Source organism: Abramis brama, assembly GCF_963993115.1.
Source record: "Abramis brama genome assembly, chromosome: 22".
Classification (NCBI taxonomy): Eukaryota; Metazoa; Chordata; class Actinopteri; order Cypriniformes; family Leuciscidae; genus Abramis; species Abramis brama.
In genome coordinates this window covers 24082095-24103374 of record NC_139984.1, presented here as the reverse complement: position 1 = coordinate 24103374, position 21280 = coordinate 24082095, and the positions used below count along the sequence as shown (strand labels likewise).

The 21280-nt window shown below is 39.5% G+C and overlaps 1 protein-coding gene across 1 annotated transcript in view; it reads left to right on the top strand.

The window, feature by feature from the left end:
* plxna2 (plexin A2) overlaps positions 1 to 21280 on the top strand; it is a 200930-nt gene that overhangs the window by 117368 nt on the left and 62282 nt on the right. Inside the window, exons 5-12 of the mRNA XM_084099294.1 lie at positions 143 to 243; positions 8559 to 8682; positions 10461 to 10614; positions 12315 to 12411; positions 16318 to 16432; positions 17394 to 17594; positions 18214 to 18310; positions 18678 to 18877. Coding sequence (XP_083955420.1) covers positions 143 to 243; positions 8559 to 8682; positions 10461 to 10614; positions 12315 to 12411; positions 16318 to 16432; positions 17394 to 17594; positions 18214 to 18310; positions 18678 to 18877 — 1089 coding nt within the window. The remainder of the gene's footprint in view (positions 1 to 142; positions 244 to 8558; positions 8683 to 10460; positions 10615 to 12314; positions 12412 to 16317; positions 16433 to 17393; positions 17595 to 18213; positions 18311 to 18677; positions 18878 to 21280) is intronic.

Sequence of the window (21280 nt, the reverse complement as noted above, 5' to 3'; positions counted from 1 at the left end):
CAAAATAAAATGGGTTGAGAATCGATGACTTCAAATGTTACTTCAATATCATATATCCATCGAACAGACTGATAGAGCTTGAATTGAATGAATATGCTCTGTTTATTCTTTCATTCAAAACCTTATTTGCTTTGTTGTTTAGGTCACACGGGTGCCGATCGAGTCGTGTGAGCAGTACGGCACGTGTGGAGAGTGTCTGAGCTCAGGAGATCCTCACTGTGGCTGGTGTGTGCTGCATAACATGTAAGTTCCCTCTTTATATTGACACACAGTTAGTGGTAAAGCAATGCTTTTTGTGTATTTGAAGACTAAAATCTCCATAACTCTTGAAATATATAATGAAAAGTCTAAGAAAGATCACAGGGATCATTCTCATATGGCACAGAGGTTGTTTGCCCTCTGGTGGTGGACTAGTGCAACTGCATCCAGATGTGTATATCTCTCGATGCTGAATCCTCAGATGCATTCGTGCTTTAAAATATTGTATTGAATGTTGCAGCACAGCACAGAGTTTGTCATCTTTTAGTGGTTTTGTGCTGTTGTGTAAACCCTCCGCCGCCATCATTACTGTAATGGCGGGCGTACCTCCCTTGGGAAAGTGCACTTAAAGTAATTTACATGACTCCCGACAGGACAGGGACAAATAATTGGCGAAGCGAGCGGTATTTGTGCCTCTCCGTTCAGCATGGGGCTGTTTTTTTTTCCGTCGCAGCGTGTCGTCAGCACGGCAGGATTACATTCCTCCATCAGTCCTCTGGGGCTTTCTGCTGCATGTCATACAGACGCCATTCGAATCTCAAACATACCGTGCTGTGTTGTGCAGACAAGCTTATGTATTTATTAATTCACTTGCAAAAACTACTGAAAGTATCATGCCACTACTGTACCTTGGTATTATTTGAAATTAACTACTTTTAAAGGGGTCATGACCTGGATTTTAAAACAAAATAGAAATGTGGGGGGAAAAAACTCTGTCTGAAATGATCAGTTTTTAAGGGGCGACTCCTTTAAGGCATGGCCACTGTTACGATTGGCTAACATCATTGCATAGGAAACAGTATCAATGCCCACTCGCTGTTGCATGTGAGTGTTTTGAAAACATTATAAATATAAAACCGTCATATACACACATGAAAAAATTTACTTACGATTTGCGATGCTATCAGATCCAATAGAGTCGGCTGCTCCATCTGTCAACAAAGATTTCTTTGCGAACTCTCTATTACACTGTGCCTCATTTACAAAACAATCTGCAGTCAAATTCTCCAAACAAACATACAATCCTCGGACGCGACCCATGACGCCTTTAAAAATAAACCATCCACTTATTCCTGATGCTTGTATCCTTCTGAAGTCTCTAGAGAAATGAGCATATGAGCTGTTTAAACGGGACGCACCAAAGCGAACGTTCTTTTCCGTCTTCTATTTGTCCGGTTATCGACAGAATCAAATGTGTGGAGTATGTCAGAAACTGAACACGCATCTATATACTGTATCCAGTGTACACAGCGTCAGTGATTATAATGGGTTCTTTTTGCGATATTGCCTGTTGTGCGATGATGTAAAACTATTCGTCGATGTCTTGCTCTGGAGGCAGGCATATCCAAATGTATGTACAAAGAGCTTTTATATGTCAAAACATTTGCAAATTTGATTGTCATCAACCTTTAAAATATCCCATGTCATGATGCCATGCTTAAAAAAATTGTAATATTTATTTTAAAATTATTTAAAATATTATTATTTTTTATTTTTTTAGCATGTTATTTTATTACATATTTTAAAATAAATATTATAAAAATATTTAAATATAGTTTTTCATATATATTTATACTTATACTTATATATATATATATAATTATAAATAGATTTTAAATAGGATACTTTGATTGCTATTTTTTGTTGCTTTTTTTTGTTGAGAAACAAATTTGGTGTATTGGTATGGTAATCATTCAGTACCACGGTATATTTCCGATTCTCTCGTTTTCTCTCTTCATATGTGCCAGTATTCCCCTACAGCGAGTGCTTTTTCACAGTCAGTGTTCTCTTAATGAAATTAACATCTCTCTCTCCTGCTCGCTATAATTCCAGCTCCACACACATATTTGCTCATTTCTCACTCCTCACAGCCCCTATGGAGTCCGTCCTTCCACATCTGATAAAGCGGCAGACAGAGAGAGAGAGAGAGAGAGAGAGAGAGAGAGAGAGAGAGAGAGAGAGATTGCTGACACCTACTACCATGCTTTCATTAGTCTTTTAGCCTCTCCTCCACTGCACTGTTTTTCTCCTCCTTTGCACATACTTTATAATAAAGGTTTTCAAATAGTTATCTGCAGCGCAGGTTCATCATTAGATGCCTTTTTAAATCAAGAAGCATTTTTTGTGTGTGTGGGGGATTCTTAAAGGTGCGATATGGGTCTTTGGAGATTAGATAAGAAATCTTGATGGGACATCTAAGTTTCTACGGATCAACACATTGGCTTCGGGGTTTATTAAAGCACCAGAGCAGATTATATGTAAAATAACGGTTTACTATTTGAATATATTTGTGTATATCTTATATAAAATGTAATTTAATCCTGTGATGGCAAAGCTGAATTTTCAGCATCATTACTCCAGTCTTCAGTGTCACATGATCCTTCAGAAATCATTCTGATATGTGACCTTGGATCACAAAACCAGTCACAAGTCACACGGGTATATTTGTGGCAATAGCCAACAATACATTGTATGGGTCAAAATTATCGATTTTTCTTTTATGCTAAAAATCATTCGGTTATTAAGCAAAGATCATGTTCCATGAAGATATTTTGTAAATTTCCTACCGTAAATATATAAAACATTTCTTTTTGTGAGTGGATGCAGCAAAATCGCGAACATAAATGGACAACTTTAAAGGTGATTTTCTCAATGTTTCGATTTTTTTGCACCCTCAGATTCCAGATTTTCAAATAGTTATATCTCGGCCAAATATTGTCCTATCCTAGCAAACCATACATCAATGGAGAGCTTATTTATTTGTTTTCAGATTATGTATAAATCTCAATTTCAAAAAATGTACCCATGTGACTGGTTTTGTGGTCCAGGGTCACATATACTGATTTGCTGCTCAAGAAATATTTCTTATTATTATCAATGTTGAAAACAGTTGTGCTGCTTAATAGTCTTTGTTGAAACAGTCTTTGTTGTTTTTAGGATTCTTTGATGAATAGAAAGTTCAAAAGAGCAGCATTTTTTTAAGAATATTATGTGACATTATCAATGTCTTTACTGTCACTTTTGATCAGTTTACTGCATCTTTGCTGAGAAAATATTCATCCCCAAGCTTTTGAACGGTTGTTTGTTTGTTTATTGTGCTGCTTGTGTACATTCAATATTGTTTCAAGAATGTTTCATTTTTTACTGTAAAAAAGTCTATTTTTGTAGAGTAGCATTATTCTCCTAGTAGGAGAGATGGTCTGTATTCATACCTTAGTTCAGAATAGTGCAATTAGTGCAAGTCCCTCTATTATCAGCAGCTGCTGTGCGCCATGTGATTGAAAAGAGAAAAAAATGAAAGCAAAATAGTTTTTGAGCATATGAGGAATCACTAATTCTGCTGGTGTTTAGACTATGAAGGCAAACAGCATCTGTCTGATATCGGTTTATCTGGCAATGGCATTAAGACTTAGAGGCGTCTCTCATGGCCCAGTTAGACTGCGTACAGGACCCTGAAACTGGGAGGGGACCAAAAAGAGGAGGAGCGAGAGTCACATTTAGGAGGACTAATCTGGAGAACCATGGAGAACACTAATCCTGGAGATGATCTGATTGGCTGAACTCCTTTGAGGTCAAAGGCTGTTTTAATATCAGTGATCCAACAGTTGCTCAGCGGAGATCATTCCTACGGATCCATAATCGCTTTTAGGATTTAACTCATTATAGGGAGAAAGAGGGAGCTGGGGAATCCTAGCACTGATCAATGTTTAAGGGCAGAATGTAAGCGTATTTAACATTATGCAATACATGAGTGTGTATATGTGAGCTCTCGGCTTGGGTCTTGTTTGCATGGCTGTGGCTGGCGTTCCAGGAGAGAGACGATCTTCACAGCAGGGGTCAGCGTTTGATCCGTGCTGTGGGGAAACATTCTCTCTCTCTCTCTCTCTCTCTCTCTCTCTCTCTCTCTGATGTACACGCACGGCCATCCTTGATATGCTGGACTAGCATACTATACTATTTCTGCTGTATGTACTGTATACTGTGCACAGTATGTCAATTTTCTGTATGCATTGAAAGCACAGAGCACAATGTGTGAGATGTTGTATCCCACGATGCAGTGCATGTGACCTGACCTTCCATGTGACGAATGAACCTGAAGAAATGTCTGGAAAAGTCATGGAATTAATCAAATTAACCTTTCACCGTCTCACCTTTAGACTGAGATAGAGGAGAACGGTCACAACACAGTCCATGAAAATCCTTTGGCCATCAGCAATAACACAACTCATCTCATTACAACAACACTGGCTCCATTAATCGTCATCGACATCTGCACACGTTCAGAAGGATTGCGTGCCCTGCCGTATAGTTGGTTTAATGCACATTCAAGCAGCGTTATTATGGTTATGGCAATCATACGCTGCTCATTACAGAGCCAAGACGTTTACTCCTCGCTCTCAGTATTGAACTTGGTGACTTGGAGATGGTGTTGGTGTATGTTTGGGTTATATGGGATTGATGCTCAGCTAAATGAATTCCTAATTACATATTGATCTGGAGGGATGGAAGCAGATTCACACTCACCGGCTGTTTATGAGTGAATTATTTCACCTGTTGGACACGCACTGGGGCAATATGGAGATGAGAGGTTGGTTTTAATTGATGTTGGGTTTAGGGCTCTTCTCGTCTCATCTCGCCTCTCTACTCGTCTTGCCTCATTCCTTCTCTTCTCTTCTCTTCTCTTCTCTTCTCTTCTCTTCTCTTCTCTTCTCTTCTCTTCTCTTCTCTTCTCTTCTCTTCTCTTTGCGTCTTCTCTTCTCTTGATGTCTCTTCTTTACTCATCTATAACTGTTCTCTTTTTGTCTTGTCTTGTCTTGTCACTTCTTGTCTTTACTCATCTCAACCCTTTTTTCATCTTTTCTCTTGTATTGTGTCATCTTTTCTCGTCTCGTCTCTTCTCTGCTCGTGATGTCTCTTCTTTACTCATCAATACTCATCTCATTTCAACTGTTCTCTTTTTTTGTCTTCTCTTCACTTCTCATCTTTACTGATCTCAACCCTTTTTTCTCAACTTTTGTCTAGAATCTTTTAAATCTCCCTTTCTTCTAATCTACTCATTCATTTTTTTAATCTTGTTTCTTCATCTCCTCTTCTTGTCTCTTATCCTTTTCCTTATCTTCTCACGTCTCGTCTTATTTACTCATCTTAACACTTTTCTTTTTGCCTCAAATTTTCTCTTGTCTTTTCTCTTCTTCTTTTGTCTCTTCTCTTCTCTTCTTGCCTCGTTTCTTTATCTCTTCTTGTCTCTTCTCTTCTTCTGTCTCATTTTGTCTCATCTAAGTCTTCCCAGGGAGAAGTTCACGTCACTCCAACAGCGTTGTTCTCAGCTTTATTTTAAAAGAGGGATTTTTATTCCTCTGTAAAACGTCTCCTCTTCTCCTCCCTCAGAGGGTTTGCTCAATCGGGTGTCTCGCCACACACCTCGCGGGATGTTTTGGAGACGCTGGTAAGAAGACAGGAAAGAAACAAGGGAAAATCTTCTCCTGTCGCCTGTCTTCTCTCGTCAAGGCTGAGTGTGTGTGTTGAGTGTGTAAGGAGGAGAAAAGACGCTGTAATTGCCTGTCTGGTGCACAGGGCTAAAAGCAGGCGGTAGAGAAAAACCCAAAGGTTAACCCACCACTACCATTACCTTCCTTTGTCTCTCTCTCTCTCTCTCTCTCTCTTACACACACTGAAAACAGGTCATTCATAAATCCAAAAGCTTGTCACGCACATAGCACTGCTACATTTAAATATCAACGTTTATTCATAATTAACAGCAGTATGTCAGTAGTTTTCTCATGCAGAGTTTAGCAAATCATAGCAGAGCTCATTTGCATATTAAAGGTACAGTAGCAAAAAAAACTTTAATTCTAAGGGACAGGCAGAAGGTGGAAAATGGACAAGCAAAAATAAATATGAACCTTTGGTGCAAGAAACCTTGACAATCATACTGTATGTGCATGTGTGTGAGAGAGAGAGAGGAGAGAGAGAGAGATGTACAGGGGACACACACTTCATTTAATGAAAGAGAGAGAAGAGCTTGCCCACTAAGTATACACACTTACTTGTACACACACATTATAATGGCCGTCTCCTGGTGCCATGGCAACGCAGCATCCTGAGTACACCTACCTCCTCCTCCAAAATCAAACCCGGCTCCTGGATTTGGCGGCTCTGAAAGATGCACACATTCGTGCAGACAAACACACACCCACATTTTCAGACAGCGAAGAATGCACAAGCCGCCCCGGACATCTGAAAGCACATTAAGTGTCATCCCCCCCCCCCCCGGAGCATTAGGCATGTTAAAAAAGACACGGCAAATTGCAAGCCTACACGCTCTTTGTCAGAGATAGAGGAGCAAAGAGAGACGGAGGCTGAGTCAAAAGCAAGTGACAGGCTGAATGAATACAGTGTGAAAAGTAAAAATAACAACCTTCAGATTCGCAAAAGATTTATATCAGTAGGATGAATCAACTGTAGTAGTTTCTTTTTGTGAGCCAGTGTATGTGTAAATGCAACAAAAATGAACAAAATGGTCATTTAGCAGAAAAAATGCATTTTCTTGTCCATCAGTGCCTTTGGTCAAGTAAAAAGACAGCTTTACACATCTGGAATTGGATGTTACTGATTGCTCTTTCAAGGGAAAGTGATGGTATGGAAGTGTTCAGCACCAAGGACAGCAGCTGAAGGCAGCAGATGCTCATGTAGCCTGTGTGGAATGTAGCCGGGGGGTTTGCGGCAAGGGTGCATTAAATTGATCAAAATTGATAGTAATGAAAGCTGTTCATTTGAACTTTCCATATATTTTAGTATCAAATAATCCTTTAAAAAAGTATTACGGTTTTCTCATTATCAGCATTGATAATAATTTAACATTATTTAACATTATCTACATTGATGATAATTTAACATTATATGGCATTATCAATGATAATCAGAAATGTTTCTTGAGCAGCAAATTAGCATATTAGAATGATTTATGAAGGATCATGTGAAGCTAAAGACGAGTGTTAAGTGCTGAAAATTCAGCTTTTACAGGAATAAATTATTATTTTATTTATTGTTATTTTAAATAAAATAAAAATCACAATATTACTTGCAACCTTGGTAAGCATAAGAGACTTATTTCAAAAGCATTAAAAGCAAAGCTTTTGAACTGTAAAGAAGTAGTTTACCTGGAAATGAAAATTTGAGAAGAAAGTTATGGAAGTTACAGATCTTTTACTCAACCTCATGTCATTCCAAAGGAACACAAAAGAAGACATTGGAGAATGTCCAGAGTGCTCTTTTTCATAATTGGGACTGTCGAACTGCAAAAAATATATATATTTTTGAATTATCTTTTTTTCCTTTATAGTTCTGAAATCTCATCTATGTCGTTGTACCAGATTTAACTTCATTGTATCAAATGTCATTAGTTCTCTTGTCATCATTCTTGAATTGAATGAGATTTGAGAACTTTGGCAGAGGAGAAGCCTTTCAGCAAAAAATTACTTCAATTTCTGCCTTTTTTTACACATTGTTTACTGTTCAGCTTCAAAAGACTTGGAATATAGCCAAAGGCTACTTTGAAAATGAAACAAAAAAAGTGACAGAGTGATTATTAGTTGTAGCTGTTTGTTTTATGTAATTGTACAGCTCTTTTTAAATGTGCTTTGTACATGTACATGTAAATGTACTAGAAATAAACATGTCTTTATTTGGCATGAAGGAGAGTAAATGATAACAGAATTTCAGTTGTCAACTGGATATTCCTTAAACATATATATTTTTGTTGTTTATTGTTTGTGTTACTCAGAACTTAATGTGGATAGAGAAGAGTTATCTTCCTACTTAAAAAAAAAAAAAAGTTCCAAAAGGGTATTTTCGCAATGATGCAATTGGAGAACCATATTTTGTTCCCCAAATAATTTTTCAGTGAACATTTCTTAAAAGAACCACGTTTTTCTTAGTATGATGAACATTTTAATAATATAAATAACCACTATTTATAACCACTATAAATAACCACTTTTTCCACTATAAAGAACCTTTTACAGATTGCAAAGATCCCATGGATGGGATCTTTGCATTCAATATAGGGCAATAAAAAAACTTTATTTTGTATGGTATGTGTATGGTGCTTTCAGTGATTCTCTGGGAACACACATGCTGATGAATATGCTTGTTCTGAATGCACTGTAGTGTCTGGCAGATTTATAAATGTAAATATTTTTGCTTGTCAAAATATTCCCAACTTACTACTGCTCTCTCTCTCTCTCTCTCTCTCTCTCTCTCTCTCTCTCTCTCTCTCTCTCTCTCTCTCTCTCATGTAGGTGTTCTCAAAGGGATCGTTGTGAGCGGGCAAACGAGCCGTACCGTTTCGCCGCCACACTAAGTCAGTGTGTGAAAGCCACCGTGTACCCGGACAGCATCGCTGTGTCTGAACCCAGCGTACCGGTGAGACACCTCACAAACCATTTATAACCTTTACTCACGAGAACACATATACACCTTAACAACCTAGAGGTGATATTGACTGAAATACAGGAGCATGCATTCCTTCTAGCGAGAAAAATTTGCATGAATTAATTTTTAGTGCGATGTCTAGATAAACAGTTTTGGGTTTGGAAAGCGTGGTCTGTGTGGGAGGGCTCGGAGAGTGAGATATCTGGGAACAGAGGCCTTTGGGAAAGGTATATGCGTGGGTGAGATGCCAAATAAGCATGTGGGCCGGAGTAGGAGTTGCGTTCAAGGAGACAAAGATATCTATTCAGGGCTTTTTGTCATTATTTTATACCCTCATGGATACCTTTTTATTCACGCAAAAAAAGTACAGGCATCTCAGGCATACAAGCAAGTATGAAGGTATTCACCTTGGTTAAACTTTCCTAGGAAGCCAGGGAAAAACATTGTGATGTCCAGATAATTGATAGAGTCCCTGTATCACAGCTACCTGATTAAGATAATGAGGTGTCCGGCTCTAAATTAGATGTTTCTGTCGTGCCGTAGCGCTCGACAACATGACAACAGGGTCACCGCTGCTCTGCGCGTCGCACAATGAAGGGAAACCATCACCATGACAACAAACCCATCCGCACGGGCGCTAGAGGAGCATGAAAAGCAACAAAAACAATCAAATTACCTTTATTAGAAATACTAGCAACAATTAGCCCTCCCTGCACATCAGCAGCCACGAAGAGAAATGACAAAAAGCTAACCTGCAATGAAAGGAGCAAAGGCAAAACATAGAGACTCCAATCACGCCTCGTCAATGTTGTTAAGGTCAGATCATGCTTACCGCAAACAATGTTTTGTCTCGATGTTTGAGTGCAGTCTGTGTATCTGCAACGAATAACAAGATGACTAATTAGCAATTCTGTAGCTGTGGCTTAAAGAGTGAAAGGAAAGGAAAGTAAAAGTAATTGGATGCCATTTGGAGATGGGAAATTTTAAAAGAGAGGGTGAAGGAAGGCAATGAGATGGGCCGAACGTCAATACTCTCAAAAGAGCCGCAAGACGGCTAGAACTGTTGAAAACGGCATGGTAAAAACAAAAAGTTAGCCGAGCAGTCCTAACAAATGTCACAGTAATAATTGTCCTCTTCTTCAGTGGTGAGAAGACCAGCCTGCACTTCCCTCCTGGCATGTGAAATGTGTGTATTTATAGTCTGTGAGCTTCATCCTATGTGTCACCGGTCCCCCAGAGAATGACTTCAGAGGACCATGTGTGCTTTGAGAAGATGTGCAAGAGCATTCGTGTGAAATACAGGAGATCTAGTTCAAAGATAGAGGAATAATAGATGGATTGTTAAATGCCCAGTTTCAACCCTCTTTGAGCAGGAGTCTTTATAAGGTTAAGTCTGGTGATGGTTGGAGTTTATGCTGTGTGAGACCATCTGCCGTAGAATGAACTTTGCCCGTATGAGGAGACTGAGGTTATTTGATCCGAAATGAATCTCTTCTGTTGAGCTGTGGCTTGGCTCAGACATGTAGTCGGTTTATATAATGAATTATGTAATTTATTATTTAAATATAAAATAATAGTTATATAAGTGCAATACATTTATTTTATTTTATTTTATTTTATTTTATTTTATTTTATTTTATTTTATTTTATTTTATTTTATTTTATTTTATTTTATTTTATTTTATTTTATTTTATTTTATTTTATTTTATTTTATTTTCCAGCTTGAAAACTCCTGATCTAATCTAAATGATCTCTTTCCTCTGTCTAGCTGCTGGTGAAAGTGACAGATGTTCCGGATCTTTCTGCTGGAATCACCTGCTCCTTCGGGAACCTGACGGAGGTTGAGGGCAGAGTGGATGGGAATCAGATTCTCTGCACATCTCCCGCTGCTAAAGATGTTCCCATCATCCCCACAGATCAAGGTATTTATTCAAACTAGACTATTTAAACTAAAATTTTATACCCCATAGATTTCTCCTGCTCTCATCTCCATGCACTCAACCTTCCCTACCAATTGACATCTCTTCTGTTTTTTCGTTATCCATCCGTCTACCTGTTCCCCTCAGAGAGGTGATCTCTATTCTCTTGTATAGATGCTCTATTAATAGACCCTCTCTAGCGTACCAACAGCCTTGCTTCCTAATGAGGGCTTCTTTCAGCGGTGCCGTCAGCTCTCACACTCAAGCCACCCCATCGATCCCCACTAGCCACGTGCAACCGCGGCTCTAATGAGCCTACAACGACCTCAGGTCGGCCCCAGGGCTTCATGCGTGCTCTCAGATACACTTACACCCATTACAGGTGACGAGCCCTCTGCCCTCTCCCTACCCATAATAGCTCCAGGGATGGAGTTCTTCTCCAACGCTTTTCAACAATTGGGTTTAGAGTCATCTGTGGTTAGCAGTATAATCAGGGATCAGTTTGCAATGTGGGAAACCAAAATCAGAGGATCCAGTTTCACTGAAAACTGCATGATGTAACTGTATGTCACTACAGACGTATCGGATAAGTGTTCAGTTTGTTAGTAACGCTTATACAGCAAGATTACTCTGTTTGTTTGCTTTTAAAACTTACATTTGTCCACGGACAAATTCCTACATGCGCTTCCATTCTAACCTCTGTTGAGAAGCAGATGGCCATATATGCGGCAGAAGTTGGTTGTGATTATCTGAATCACAATAATCTCCTCCCAGCCCACAGTAAATGACAGCTTTGTTTACCCACAACCCCCATGCTCTTATTGGGGGGAGCGTTATCCAATCAGTGGGCTCCCTCAGGTAAATGTCATCTAATCCCCCGATGCCTCACATTTGCTGCTTTCTCTTGACTGATTCCGGCTCGATAGGAGCTTATGAGCATCGATCATGTGTGGAAATACCTGCTCATAGAGTCGTGGGTGTGACCAATTCAATTCCTAGTTTATTTCCAATAGCTACAAGGCACAAGACAGTCAGGCATTTGGGAATTGCGTGCCAGTTACTGCCGTTGGCATATGCGCCGGAAACAGTCTAAAAATGTTTCAAAATGCCAACTTTTTACCCTTCAGTCCATTCATTCGTGTTACGAAGCGTGGAAACAGGTGTGAAGGAGGGAAGAGGAGTGCTTTCGGGTCACAGCTGACTTCCCCACGCTGTGTGCTATCTGAATTGCTGCCTGTTTGGGACGGAGCTTGTGCTTATTTGAGTATGAAGAGCTAGCCGCTTATCGAGCGCGAGCGTTTGGTGTGCACGCCGATCGGCATTCTCCACGCCACCACCCTGCCAAACAGGATTGGCCTGGCTGGTGTTCTGTGGCGATGCCAGCCGTTCCTCCTCCATTACATCGACGATGCCGCCCGCGGGCCTGTTTCACATTAACAGCAGGGCTCAGCTGTGTTCGGTATGACAATAGCGTGTCTTCACAAAAAAAACAAAAAAACGCCAAATATGCTCATATCGGCTTGGATGCCACGCACTGCAGAGCTGCTCGAGGCTCCGCTTGACTGTGAGAATACCATGCGAGGTATGCCAAGTATTAATCAGAAGACAGCTTGAGCATGAAGCAAGCTGAAAAAAGGGTGGCAAACCAAACACAACAGAATGCAATGCGACAGAAATGTTCTCATCTCTTGCTCTCTTTTCAGACTGGTCCGGTGTCGAGCTCAGGCTGAACTCGAAGGAAACGGGTCAGATGCTAATTAGCACAGAGGTGAAGTTCTACAACTGCAGCGTGCACCAGCTGTGAGTATACACACACTTCATTTGACTAATTTCCATAGAAAAGAAAAATTGCATTGGAGTACTCATTAATTGTTTTTCCTGGATAGATTAAATGGAGCAAAAATGGCTCAAATATCCTTCTTCAGAGATTTTTCTTTTGAAGAAAATGAATACACCAGGAATCTTGCACGTGTCTCTACTAAAAGCACAGATCTCGTAGTCTTAGAACTCAATGTGACCTCAAACATTTCTCATGATTTCTTAAAGGGATTCTCCACTTTAAAATGAAAATTCTGTCATCATATACTCACCCTAATGTTGTTTCAAACCTGTATGAATTTCTTTCTTCTGCTGAATAGAAAGGAAGATATTTAGAAGAATGTCAGTAACCAGACAGTTTTTGGTACCATTGACTTCCATAGTAGGAAAAATATATACTATGGAAGTCAATGGTACCAAAAATTGTCTGGTTGTGAGCAGAATTTTCATTTTAAAGTGGAGTATCCCTTTAATTTCATAGCTCTTTTTTTATACACTTCCATTCAAAAGTTTGTTCTTTGAAATGTTTTTTTTTGTCTCTTATGCTTGATATTTGATCAAAAACAGTATTATTTTCTAACTGTAATATTGTGAAATATTATTCCATTTAAAATAACTGTTTTCTATTTGAATATATTTTAAAATGTAATATATTCTGTGATGTCAAAGCTGAATTTTCAGCAGCCATTACTTCAGTGTCACATGATCCTTCAGAATTCATTCTAATATGCTGATTTGCTGCTAAAGAAACATTTCACATTATTGTCAATGACACAACAGCTGTGCTGCTTAATATTTTGGTGGAAACCATTTGTTTATGATTCTTTGATGGATAGAACATAATTTATTGGAAATCAAAATCTTTATAAACGTCTTTACTGTGACTTTTGATCAATTTAATGCATCCCTGCTGAGTAAAAGTATAAAAAGAATCTTACTGACACCACATGTTTCAACGGTTTTATACTGTAGTTGTTTTTCAATTAAACTTAACTTAAACTCAGGAATTTTAGGATTGATATTTAAACAAAACATGAAATTCAAGTGTGTTAAAACTGTGCCTAAATAGCTATTTGGCTAATGGTTAACATTATCTTATAGCCCACACAGTCAGTGATAACAGCAGAAAAGGAAAGTTGTTTCAGATGAAGAGCCAGTTACATTTTTTATTGAAAATTAATTTTGATTATTTTATTTTTTTTAAATGAATTGGCTTTTAATATTTTTGATTGCATAACTAGTGGTTAGCGGATGTTGCTCAGCGTTACAGTTACATTTTTTATTGAAAATTATTATTTTATTTATTTATTTTTTTTAAATGAATTGGCTTTTAATATTTTTGATTGCATAACTAGTGGTTAGCGGATGTTGCTCAGCGTTACGACTCAATCTGAATTCTTTTCCAGATACATCATGAGATATATGATGTGTCATTCCATCTATCCATCTCTCCGGTTTCTGTGATATTTATCTTCATGATGCATTCGACCCACATACGCAGCCCTGCTGATATTTCTCTCACTTCCTGTGTCGAAGAGTATCAGCGTTGTGTCATGGCGCTCAGCCAGCTCACTACGCACGCTGTGAATGTTTCAAAAGTGTTATGCAACATGGAAAAACTGTGAATGTTTCAGGCCCACGGGACGTTTTGATAATATTCAAAGTTTATCAAGACACCAGATTCTCGCAGTGTGTCCGAAACTCTCCGATTCGCTTTTTGCAGGCCACTAGCATCGCATCCCTCCCAGGCTGCACTTTCCCGTGACTGGCGAGGATTGTGCAGCTATAAAAAGCATCCATTATGGCAAATGCCGGCTGATTGCTTGACATTTCTCAAGTGTCGAGGCTGAGATGTCTGAATTGCTGAATCTAAGTGTGCTGTGGGTTTGACGCTCCGGCTGGGGGCATCGCTGTCTGTCACAGTTCAATTCCACTTCATCTGCTATGATGGCTGATCAGAGAGGAGAGAGTTGGACTGCATCTCGTCTCTCCAGGAGGCTGGCTGATAAACAACCGCTTGTGTCTGAGCGCGCTTTGTGTCTTTGTACACGCCACGCTCCCGAACTTCACTCGCGTGCATGTTTATGTGTGTTTTAGCGTTTACTCGTAGCCTCTTGTGTGTATTCTAAACCACATCTCATAAGCGTGCCTTCTGCAGAGAACAGATGCTGCTCGATGCAGGAGATCACAGAGCCCCCCAGTTTGCTGGAAGCTTTCTAAAAGGCTCAGGAAGAGGTAGCTTCCGAGGGCGCTGATTGGCTGGCTGCGAAAGACTCGCCCCCTCCCCGTTCCCTTCACTTCCTTGCTCTCTCACAGCCATGTCGCCCAAGCATCTGACAGATCTGGAACTAATCAAACAAACTCCCTGTATCCAATCCCTCTGAACACGCAGACCTCACACGGAGCGCCGTTGGTCCTCTGTGCCAATGCACAGGGGATTATGGGTAGTCTGAGACAGAAAGAGTCAGACCCCTCCTTGTGTGTTCAACCTGGCTCAGTGTTTGATGCGTTCAGCCTTTGTAAATTTCCTCCCACTCTTCCTTTCACTTCAAATGTTGTAAAATGCTCTAATTTATCATGAGTTCCCAACACAGTGATTAAGTACAGCGTGGTACATTGGTTTTAGCTCTCGATTTCTATAAAAATCTCAACGTCCAATCGGGTGGGCCCGCTTGAGCCCAATGAAGAGCCGGCTCTGATGAATATTGTAGCATACACTCTTCTGCATAATTTAATTGGCACGCAGAAAACAAACTCTTGGACGCCAAAATGATGTAGAGGTTTATAACCCTAGAAGCGTCTCCAAGTTTCCTCAACATCAAATACATGACATGTTCCATTGCAAATAGACTAAAAAAGGCTCGCTCGCCCTAGAAGGGCTTTGCTTCTGAATTAGAGGGACTGATGTAAGTGTTTTATTGGAACGTGCTGGTACTATAGATTCTCTTTTTTCTTTTAAGCTTTGCTCATCTGCATATAAATATATAACCGCTGCAGGGACGCACACAGATACATGCATATGCACACATGCTTGAAATGTATGACTCTATTCTCACATGGTTTGCCTGCTGCATGTTGTAATACTGATTATACAACTAAATAGAGATGCCGTACAGGAGCTGAGGTCATGCTGGGATCTCAAACCTGGTTTATCTCAATTTTGGCCTTAAATGAATTGGCCTTTTATGCTACAGTTAACACTATATCATATGGATATCCTGTTCATTTGTTTAGGCGCATTGAACTTTGTGTAAACAGCCATTTTCTTGTATGTGTACTCTTCTGAATGTCCATTTAACCTCTAGACTAGGTTTCATTTTCTATTTTAAGAAAACTGTCACAATTACTATTACAATGCTTAGTATAGCAGCATAATTGCATTGCAATTAGAATTAATTTTGTCTCTTTTTCTTTACGATACCTCATTCTACATTCAGTCAGGCAGTCCGCTTTCTCACTCACAGACAATACAGTCCTAATGCAAATCATGCGTCACGGTACGACTATATGTCTTAATAAAGTCTGTATGTCTCAGTACCAGAGTGATAATTGTATGTCGGAAGTCTAACCTTTGCAGAGCTGCATTACATCTGTGAGATTCAGTGGGACATGTGAGATTCAGTGGCACAACGCTGTCCAATGGCACATGCAAATTTCCGCAGCACACTTTTAATTTATTCAGCATTAAGCCGCAAAGGTCAAGGACACAGCAGTTCTGGTCTCAAAGGCACAACCTGCTCCCCATTGCTAATCTAAAACCCAGAGCTACATTTTATGCTGACTACTTCCACAGTGCCCTCAAAAAATGGCTTTGGATCATAAATCAGAGATATCAGTGAGTTGTAATAATACTTTATTCTCTCTCTCTCTCTCTTTCCATCTGTTTAGGTGTCTTTCCTGTGTAACCAGTTCCTTCCGATGCCACTGGTGCAAGTACAGAAACCTCTGCACCCACGATCCCTCCAGCTGCTCCTTCCAGGAGGGACGCGTCAACGCCTCAGAGGTACGCTCACTAACACACACTGTGTGTATGAGGTTAGAGTCTCTCGGTAGCAAATCTACAGGATCACAAAACTCTGGGGAAGAGCCTCCAATAATAGCTGCTGAAAAGTGTGTGTGAAGTCGACGGTCGCCTCGCTAGAGACTCTGTGCTTGTGTGTGTGTGTGTGCGCACGCATTTGCAGGTGTTCAGCTGATCAATGTGCTACATTACACCCTGTCAGGTGGTAAACACACTTGCTCACCCTCTCACAGCGAGCAATTAGCGGTCGATATCCGGAATATTCTCTCTCAAAGCACACTCTCAGGCTTCCCACTTATTCACACACAGCCATATGCACAAAATAAACACACACTCACGCAGGCAAAACCTCCTTAAGGTGCATGATCAATCATGGTGTGTGTATGTGTTGCATTTTTGTGTGTTCAGGCTTGCATGTGTGTAAGTGTATGTTTGTGTACATATGTATTTGTGCATCTTTGTGTGTGTTTTTAACCTTATACTTTAGGGAGAACATTACTGTCCTAGAAGTTACCCTGCTATAGTATATAGTATATTTCAGGCCTTTTCTGGTTTCACAACAATTATGTTTAGCTTTATTACGAAACAGTAGAAGTCCCCATTTCCCTGTGTGTGTGTGTGTGTGTGTGTGTGTATTAGGGACACCTGTGAGACTCTAGGGACACCTCTCATTGGCTGACATACTAGTGGATGGCATCTCCACACACAGCTTTTAGACAGTAACACTTCAAAGAGCTTTTAAAGAGCACCTGAGGTTTGGCTGTGTGTGTGTGAGCATGGGGAGCATGTGTGGGTTGTGTACATTGTAACAATTTCTATGTGCACTGTACTTTTTTTGTAAGGCTCTTTCACTTCATCTGTTCTCTACTGAGTACACTTAGGTTAGGATTTTATGAGTTTGTTTTGACTACCCGTTCACCTCTCGTTCCCTTCACTCCTTTAGGACTGTCCTCAACTGGTCCGCTCTGAGGAGATCCTGATCCCGGCAGGGGAGGTGAAGCCCATCACCCTGAAAGCCCGGAACCTTCCCCAACCCCAGTCGGGTCAGCGCGGCTACGAGTGTGTGTTACACATACAAGGAGTCAGTCACAGAGTCACAGCGCTCAGATTCAACAGCTCCAGCGTACAGTGCCAGAACAGCTCGGTATGTGTGCATGTGTACTCATGGGAAAGAAAAATCACAATGAGATATCTCACAATGATGATGAAACGTAACTAATATCATCCGAGCTATAAATAAAGCTAGATTGAGATCCAGAAAAGCACAGTTTATAGCTGGTTAAGCACTGGTTACCTGCTTCGTGATGTTATAACGAACATGATCATGAATTAGACGTGGCCAAGGTATATTTTACCCTTTTACCTCATCCTTTCTCACACTTTTTGTCATTCTCTTTCAAATGAACACGCACACACTATAAGTAGAGATGAAGGCAGTTGGAGCTCATTGTCCAAGCTGTAGAAAATAGGAGTGTTGAAAGTCTTCCTTATTCCTCAGATTGATGATGCAAGTCTGGAGTAACTCAATAAGAGCGCTAATACAGTCAAACCATCTCTCTTTTTCTCTTTCTCTCTCATGTTATTTGCTTGACTCTCTTGCACGCTCTGCCAGTTTTTTGTTCACTTTTTGGCTCTATGTTGTAATCAATAATTGACACAGCAAAGACAAAATCCGATTAAAAAAATCATAAACTTTACATTATCTCAGCGTTTGCGCTGCCAGGAAAATGTTGTAACTTCTTTCTATCTCTCCATCTCTGCAGTATCTGTATGAAGGGATGAGAATTAGCGAACTGCCGGTGGATTTCTCAGTGGTGTGGAATGGAAATTTCATCATTGACAATCCTGAGAACATCAAAGGTAATGCATAAATAACCCATGAAAAGAATGCGTTTTTGCGCCAAAACTCCATGTAAGTATGCTGTAACCTGTCTGATTCTGCCAGAATAGTTCTGCCTTAAATAGTGTTTGAGGTTATTGATCATACTCATTATTATTCATTTCATGTTTATGGAAAAATTAGAGTCTGAAGCTACTTTTCTCATGCTCAGCAATATGGTTATGCTGAGCTTGAAATGTTTATGATCGATAGCTCTCTTAAACTGTCAGATAGGTCAACCTAACCCTCCTGAAAACTTTATAAAAACTTATAATTAAATCTCATATTGTTGTGTATTGTAGAATAGTGCAGCGTTCGTTCAAAAACTAATTTCCACTTGTCCCACAGTGAATCTGTATAAGTGTGGCGCTCAGAGGGACAGCTGTGGCGTGTGTTTGAAGGCTGAGAGAAAGTTCCAGTGTGGCTGGTGCAGCATGGAGGGCCGCTGTACCCTTCGCCAGCACTGTCCCATGTCCAACCCCTACACCAGCCGCTGGCTACACCTCGCCAGCACCAACGTGAAGTGCACCAACCCTCGAATCACTGAGGTGGGTCAAATATACACTCACTTGAGTCAAGGACAATCGGTTTTTCTGTCATACATGATCTGATTTGAGTCTCATATGGCAGAAATCCCATACGTAAGTGTCTCAGACATACAAGAACAGCATAATTACATATATTTTTCTTAACATATATGATGCACACAGATCTCTATTTATGTTTTTCAAGCTTAATACTGTGAAATGGGAGGTATAACCATCTATTTGTAAACTACAGTTGAAAGGTTTGTGGTCAATACGATTCTGTTATTCAGCAAGGATGCATTAAAAGGGCTGGTAAAGACATTTATAATGTTACAAAAGATTTGTATTACAAAAAAATGCTGTTCTTTTAAGCTTTCTATTCATCAACGAATCACTGTTTTTACCAAACTATTTAGCAGCACAAATGTTTTCAATATTGATAATAGTGCGAAATGTTTCTTGGGCAGCAAATCAGCATTGATTAGTAATAATGATATAATCATATATAAATGCATTAAATTAGAAGCTGTTAAATTGTAATCATATTTTACAATATTACTGTTTTCTACTCTATTTTTGATCAAATAAATGCAGCCTTGGTGAGCACAGCTTTCAAAAACATAAAAAAATATTGCAGACCCCAAACTTTTGAATGGTAGTCAATATATACATTTTATTTATACCTTTTTTTTAAATGGGGATGCTTTTCAGCTGAAAGTATACATCTTAAATATGTTTTCAGCATGATTCATAACTTGGAAAAATCAACACACACACACACACAGAGAGAGAGAGAGTTGTGTGGAAGATTCTCGGTCAGCTCATATTTCTACTCTGTAGTCTGACTGAGCTCTTTATTGATGCTGCTATTCATAGACTCTCAGAGAAAGGTGAGCTGTGTGTATCGTGAGTAATATCTCTCTCTCTCTCTCTCTCTCTCTCTCTCTCAGCTTCTCTGTCACTCTCATCGTCAGTCATACTCACTCTAGCTGCCAATATCTCACGTTTTCTTGTAATTAACACAATGTTAGAATGTTGATGGCATACTGTGAGATGTGTGTGTGTGTGTGTGTGTGTGTGCTGGGAGACTGAGGGAAGACATGGTGTTTAATTAGTTTAGGTAACGCACCAGTGCCCTGTGTTTAAAGTACCTGATTCATGGAACTCACTGATTCATGTGGCTGTTTGCAGTCTGCATATCTCAAGCTGTTGCCCCATGTGCACACAAACCAATTAAAAAGTAAGGGTTATGACTTCCCGTTGTCTGTTTTCATTTAGGATGAATGGGCAAATTAGGGTTAAGAGCTATGTGATGGATTGCCTCTGTTTTTGTTGATGGAAAGTGTTAATAAAATAGCATTGTAAGTGTAGCCTTTGTTTCTGTTCATGGAGGTGTGAATATGAATATGTCAGTGTGTATTTGGTTTGTCGCACAATTTAAGTTATACTTTTAAGTAAAAGACGTGTAATTTAATTAATGATAGCATGGTAATTTATCTATTTTTGCTAAATAGCACTGCTTTTGTTTAATCGAATGAATGTTTAATTGCTGTTCCTTCATAATTTACTAGTATAATTAAAATGCACTAGTACTACAATTATATGACTGTCTACATCCATATTGATTATTTTAATGGCTTTGCAATGTAACTATCATAACAAAGTATGTGAAGACATTAATATGGTACTATGTGCGTGTTCATACAGACCAGGCAACTATCATAACAAAGTATGTGAAGACAATAATATGGTACTATGTGCGTGTTCATACAGACCAGGCTTATAATACAGCATTCACTTTTATACAATATGTACCATAGTATCCCTGATTAAAGGTTGAAAACCCCAAATGGAAAAAGAGCACTGCATTTTGTGTTTTAAACATATGCATTTGCCAAGACCACATTACAATGCAGTGGAGCAGTTCCTTCAAAGCAAATTAGTATGAATATTTTTAATTCATCCATTTTTAATCTGTTCTCTCCAAGTTGTTCATTTCCATTTTCTCCTCTCTCAGTCTCACTAACACATAAATGTAAAAAAGTCCTCTAGATCAGTCGTTTCCGTGAATGTCTTTTGTTCTTAATTTAGTTCTTATTTTTCCTGTTTTTGTCTGAATGTAGACATTTGTAAGCTGATTTGTGCAAATACATAGACATTAGCGAGATCTGCCTACACGAAAATGACAGTCATAAATGATTAACACTTCTATTAAGCAGCACTCTATCCCTCCTCTAAAGACTTATTAATATTAATGAGGCTTAAGTCCTCAGTGAAAGCTGAGGGTTCAGCATCAAATGAATGTGGAGGAAAGTCAGGCTCTTGAAGCTGGTCTTGACGTTGCTCTTTGCTTCAGATGGTCTCTGAGCTTCTGCTTAGTAGCTCAGTCACGGAAAGACTGGTGTCAGTTCGTGCTTCACAGAA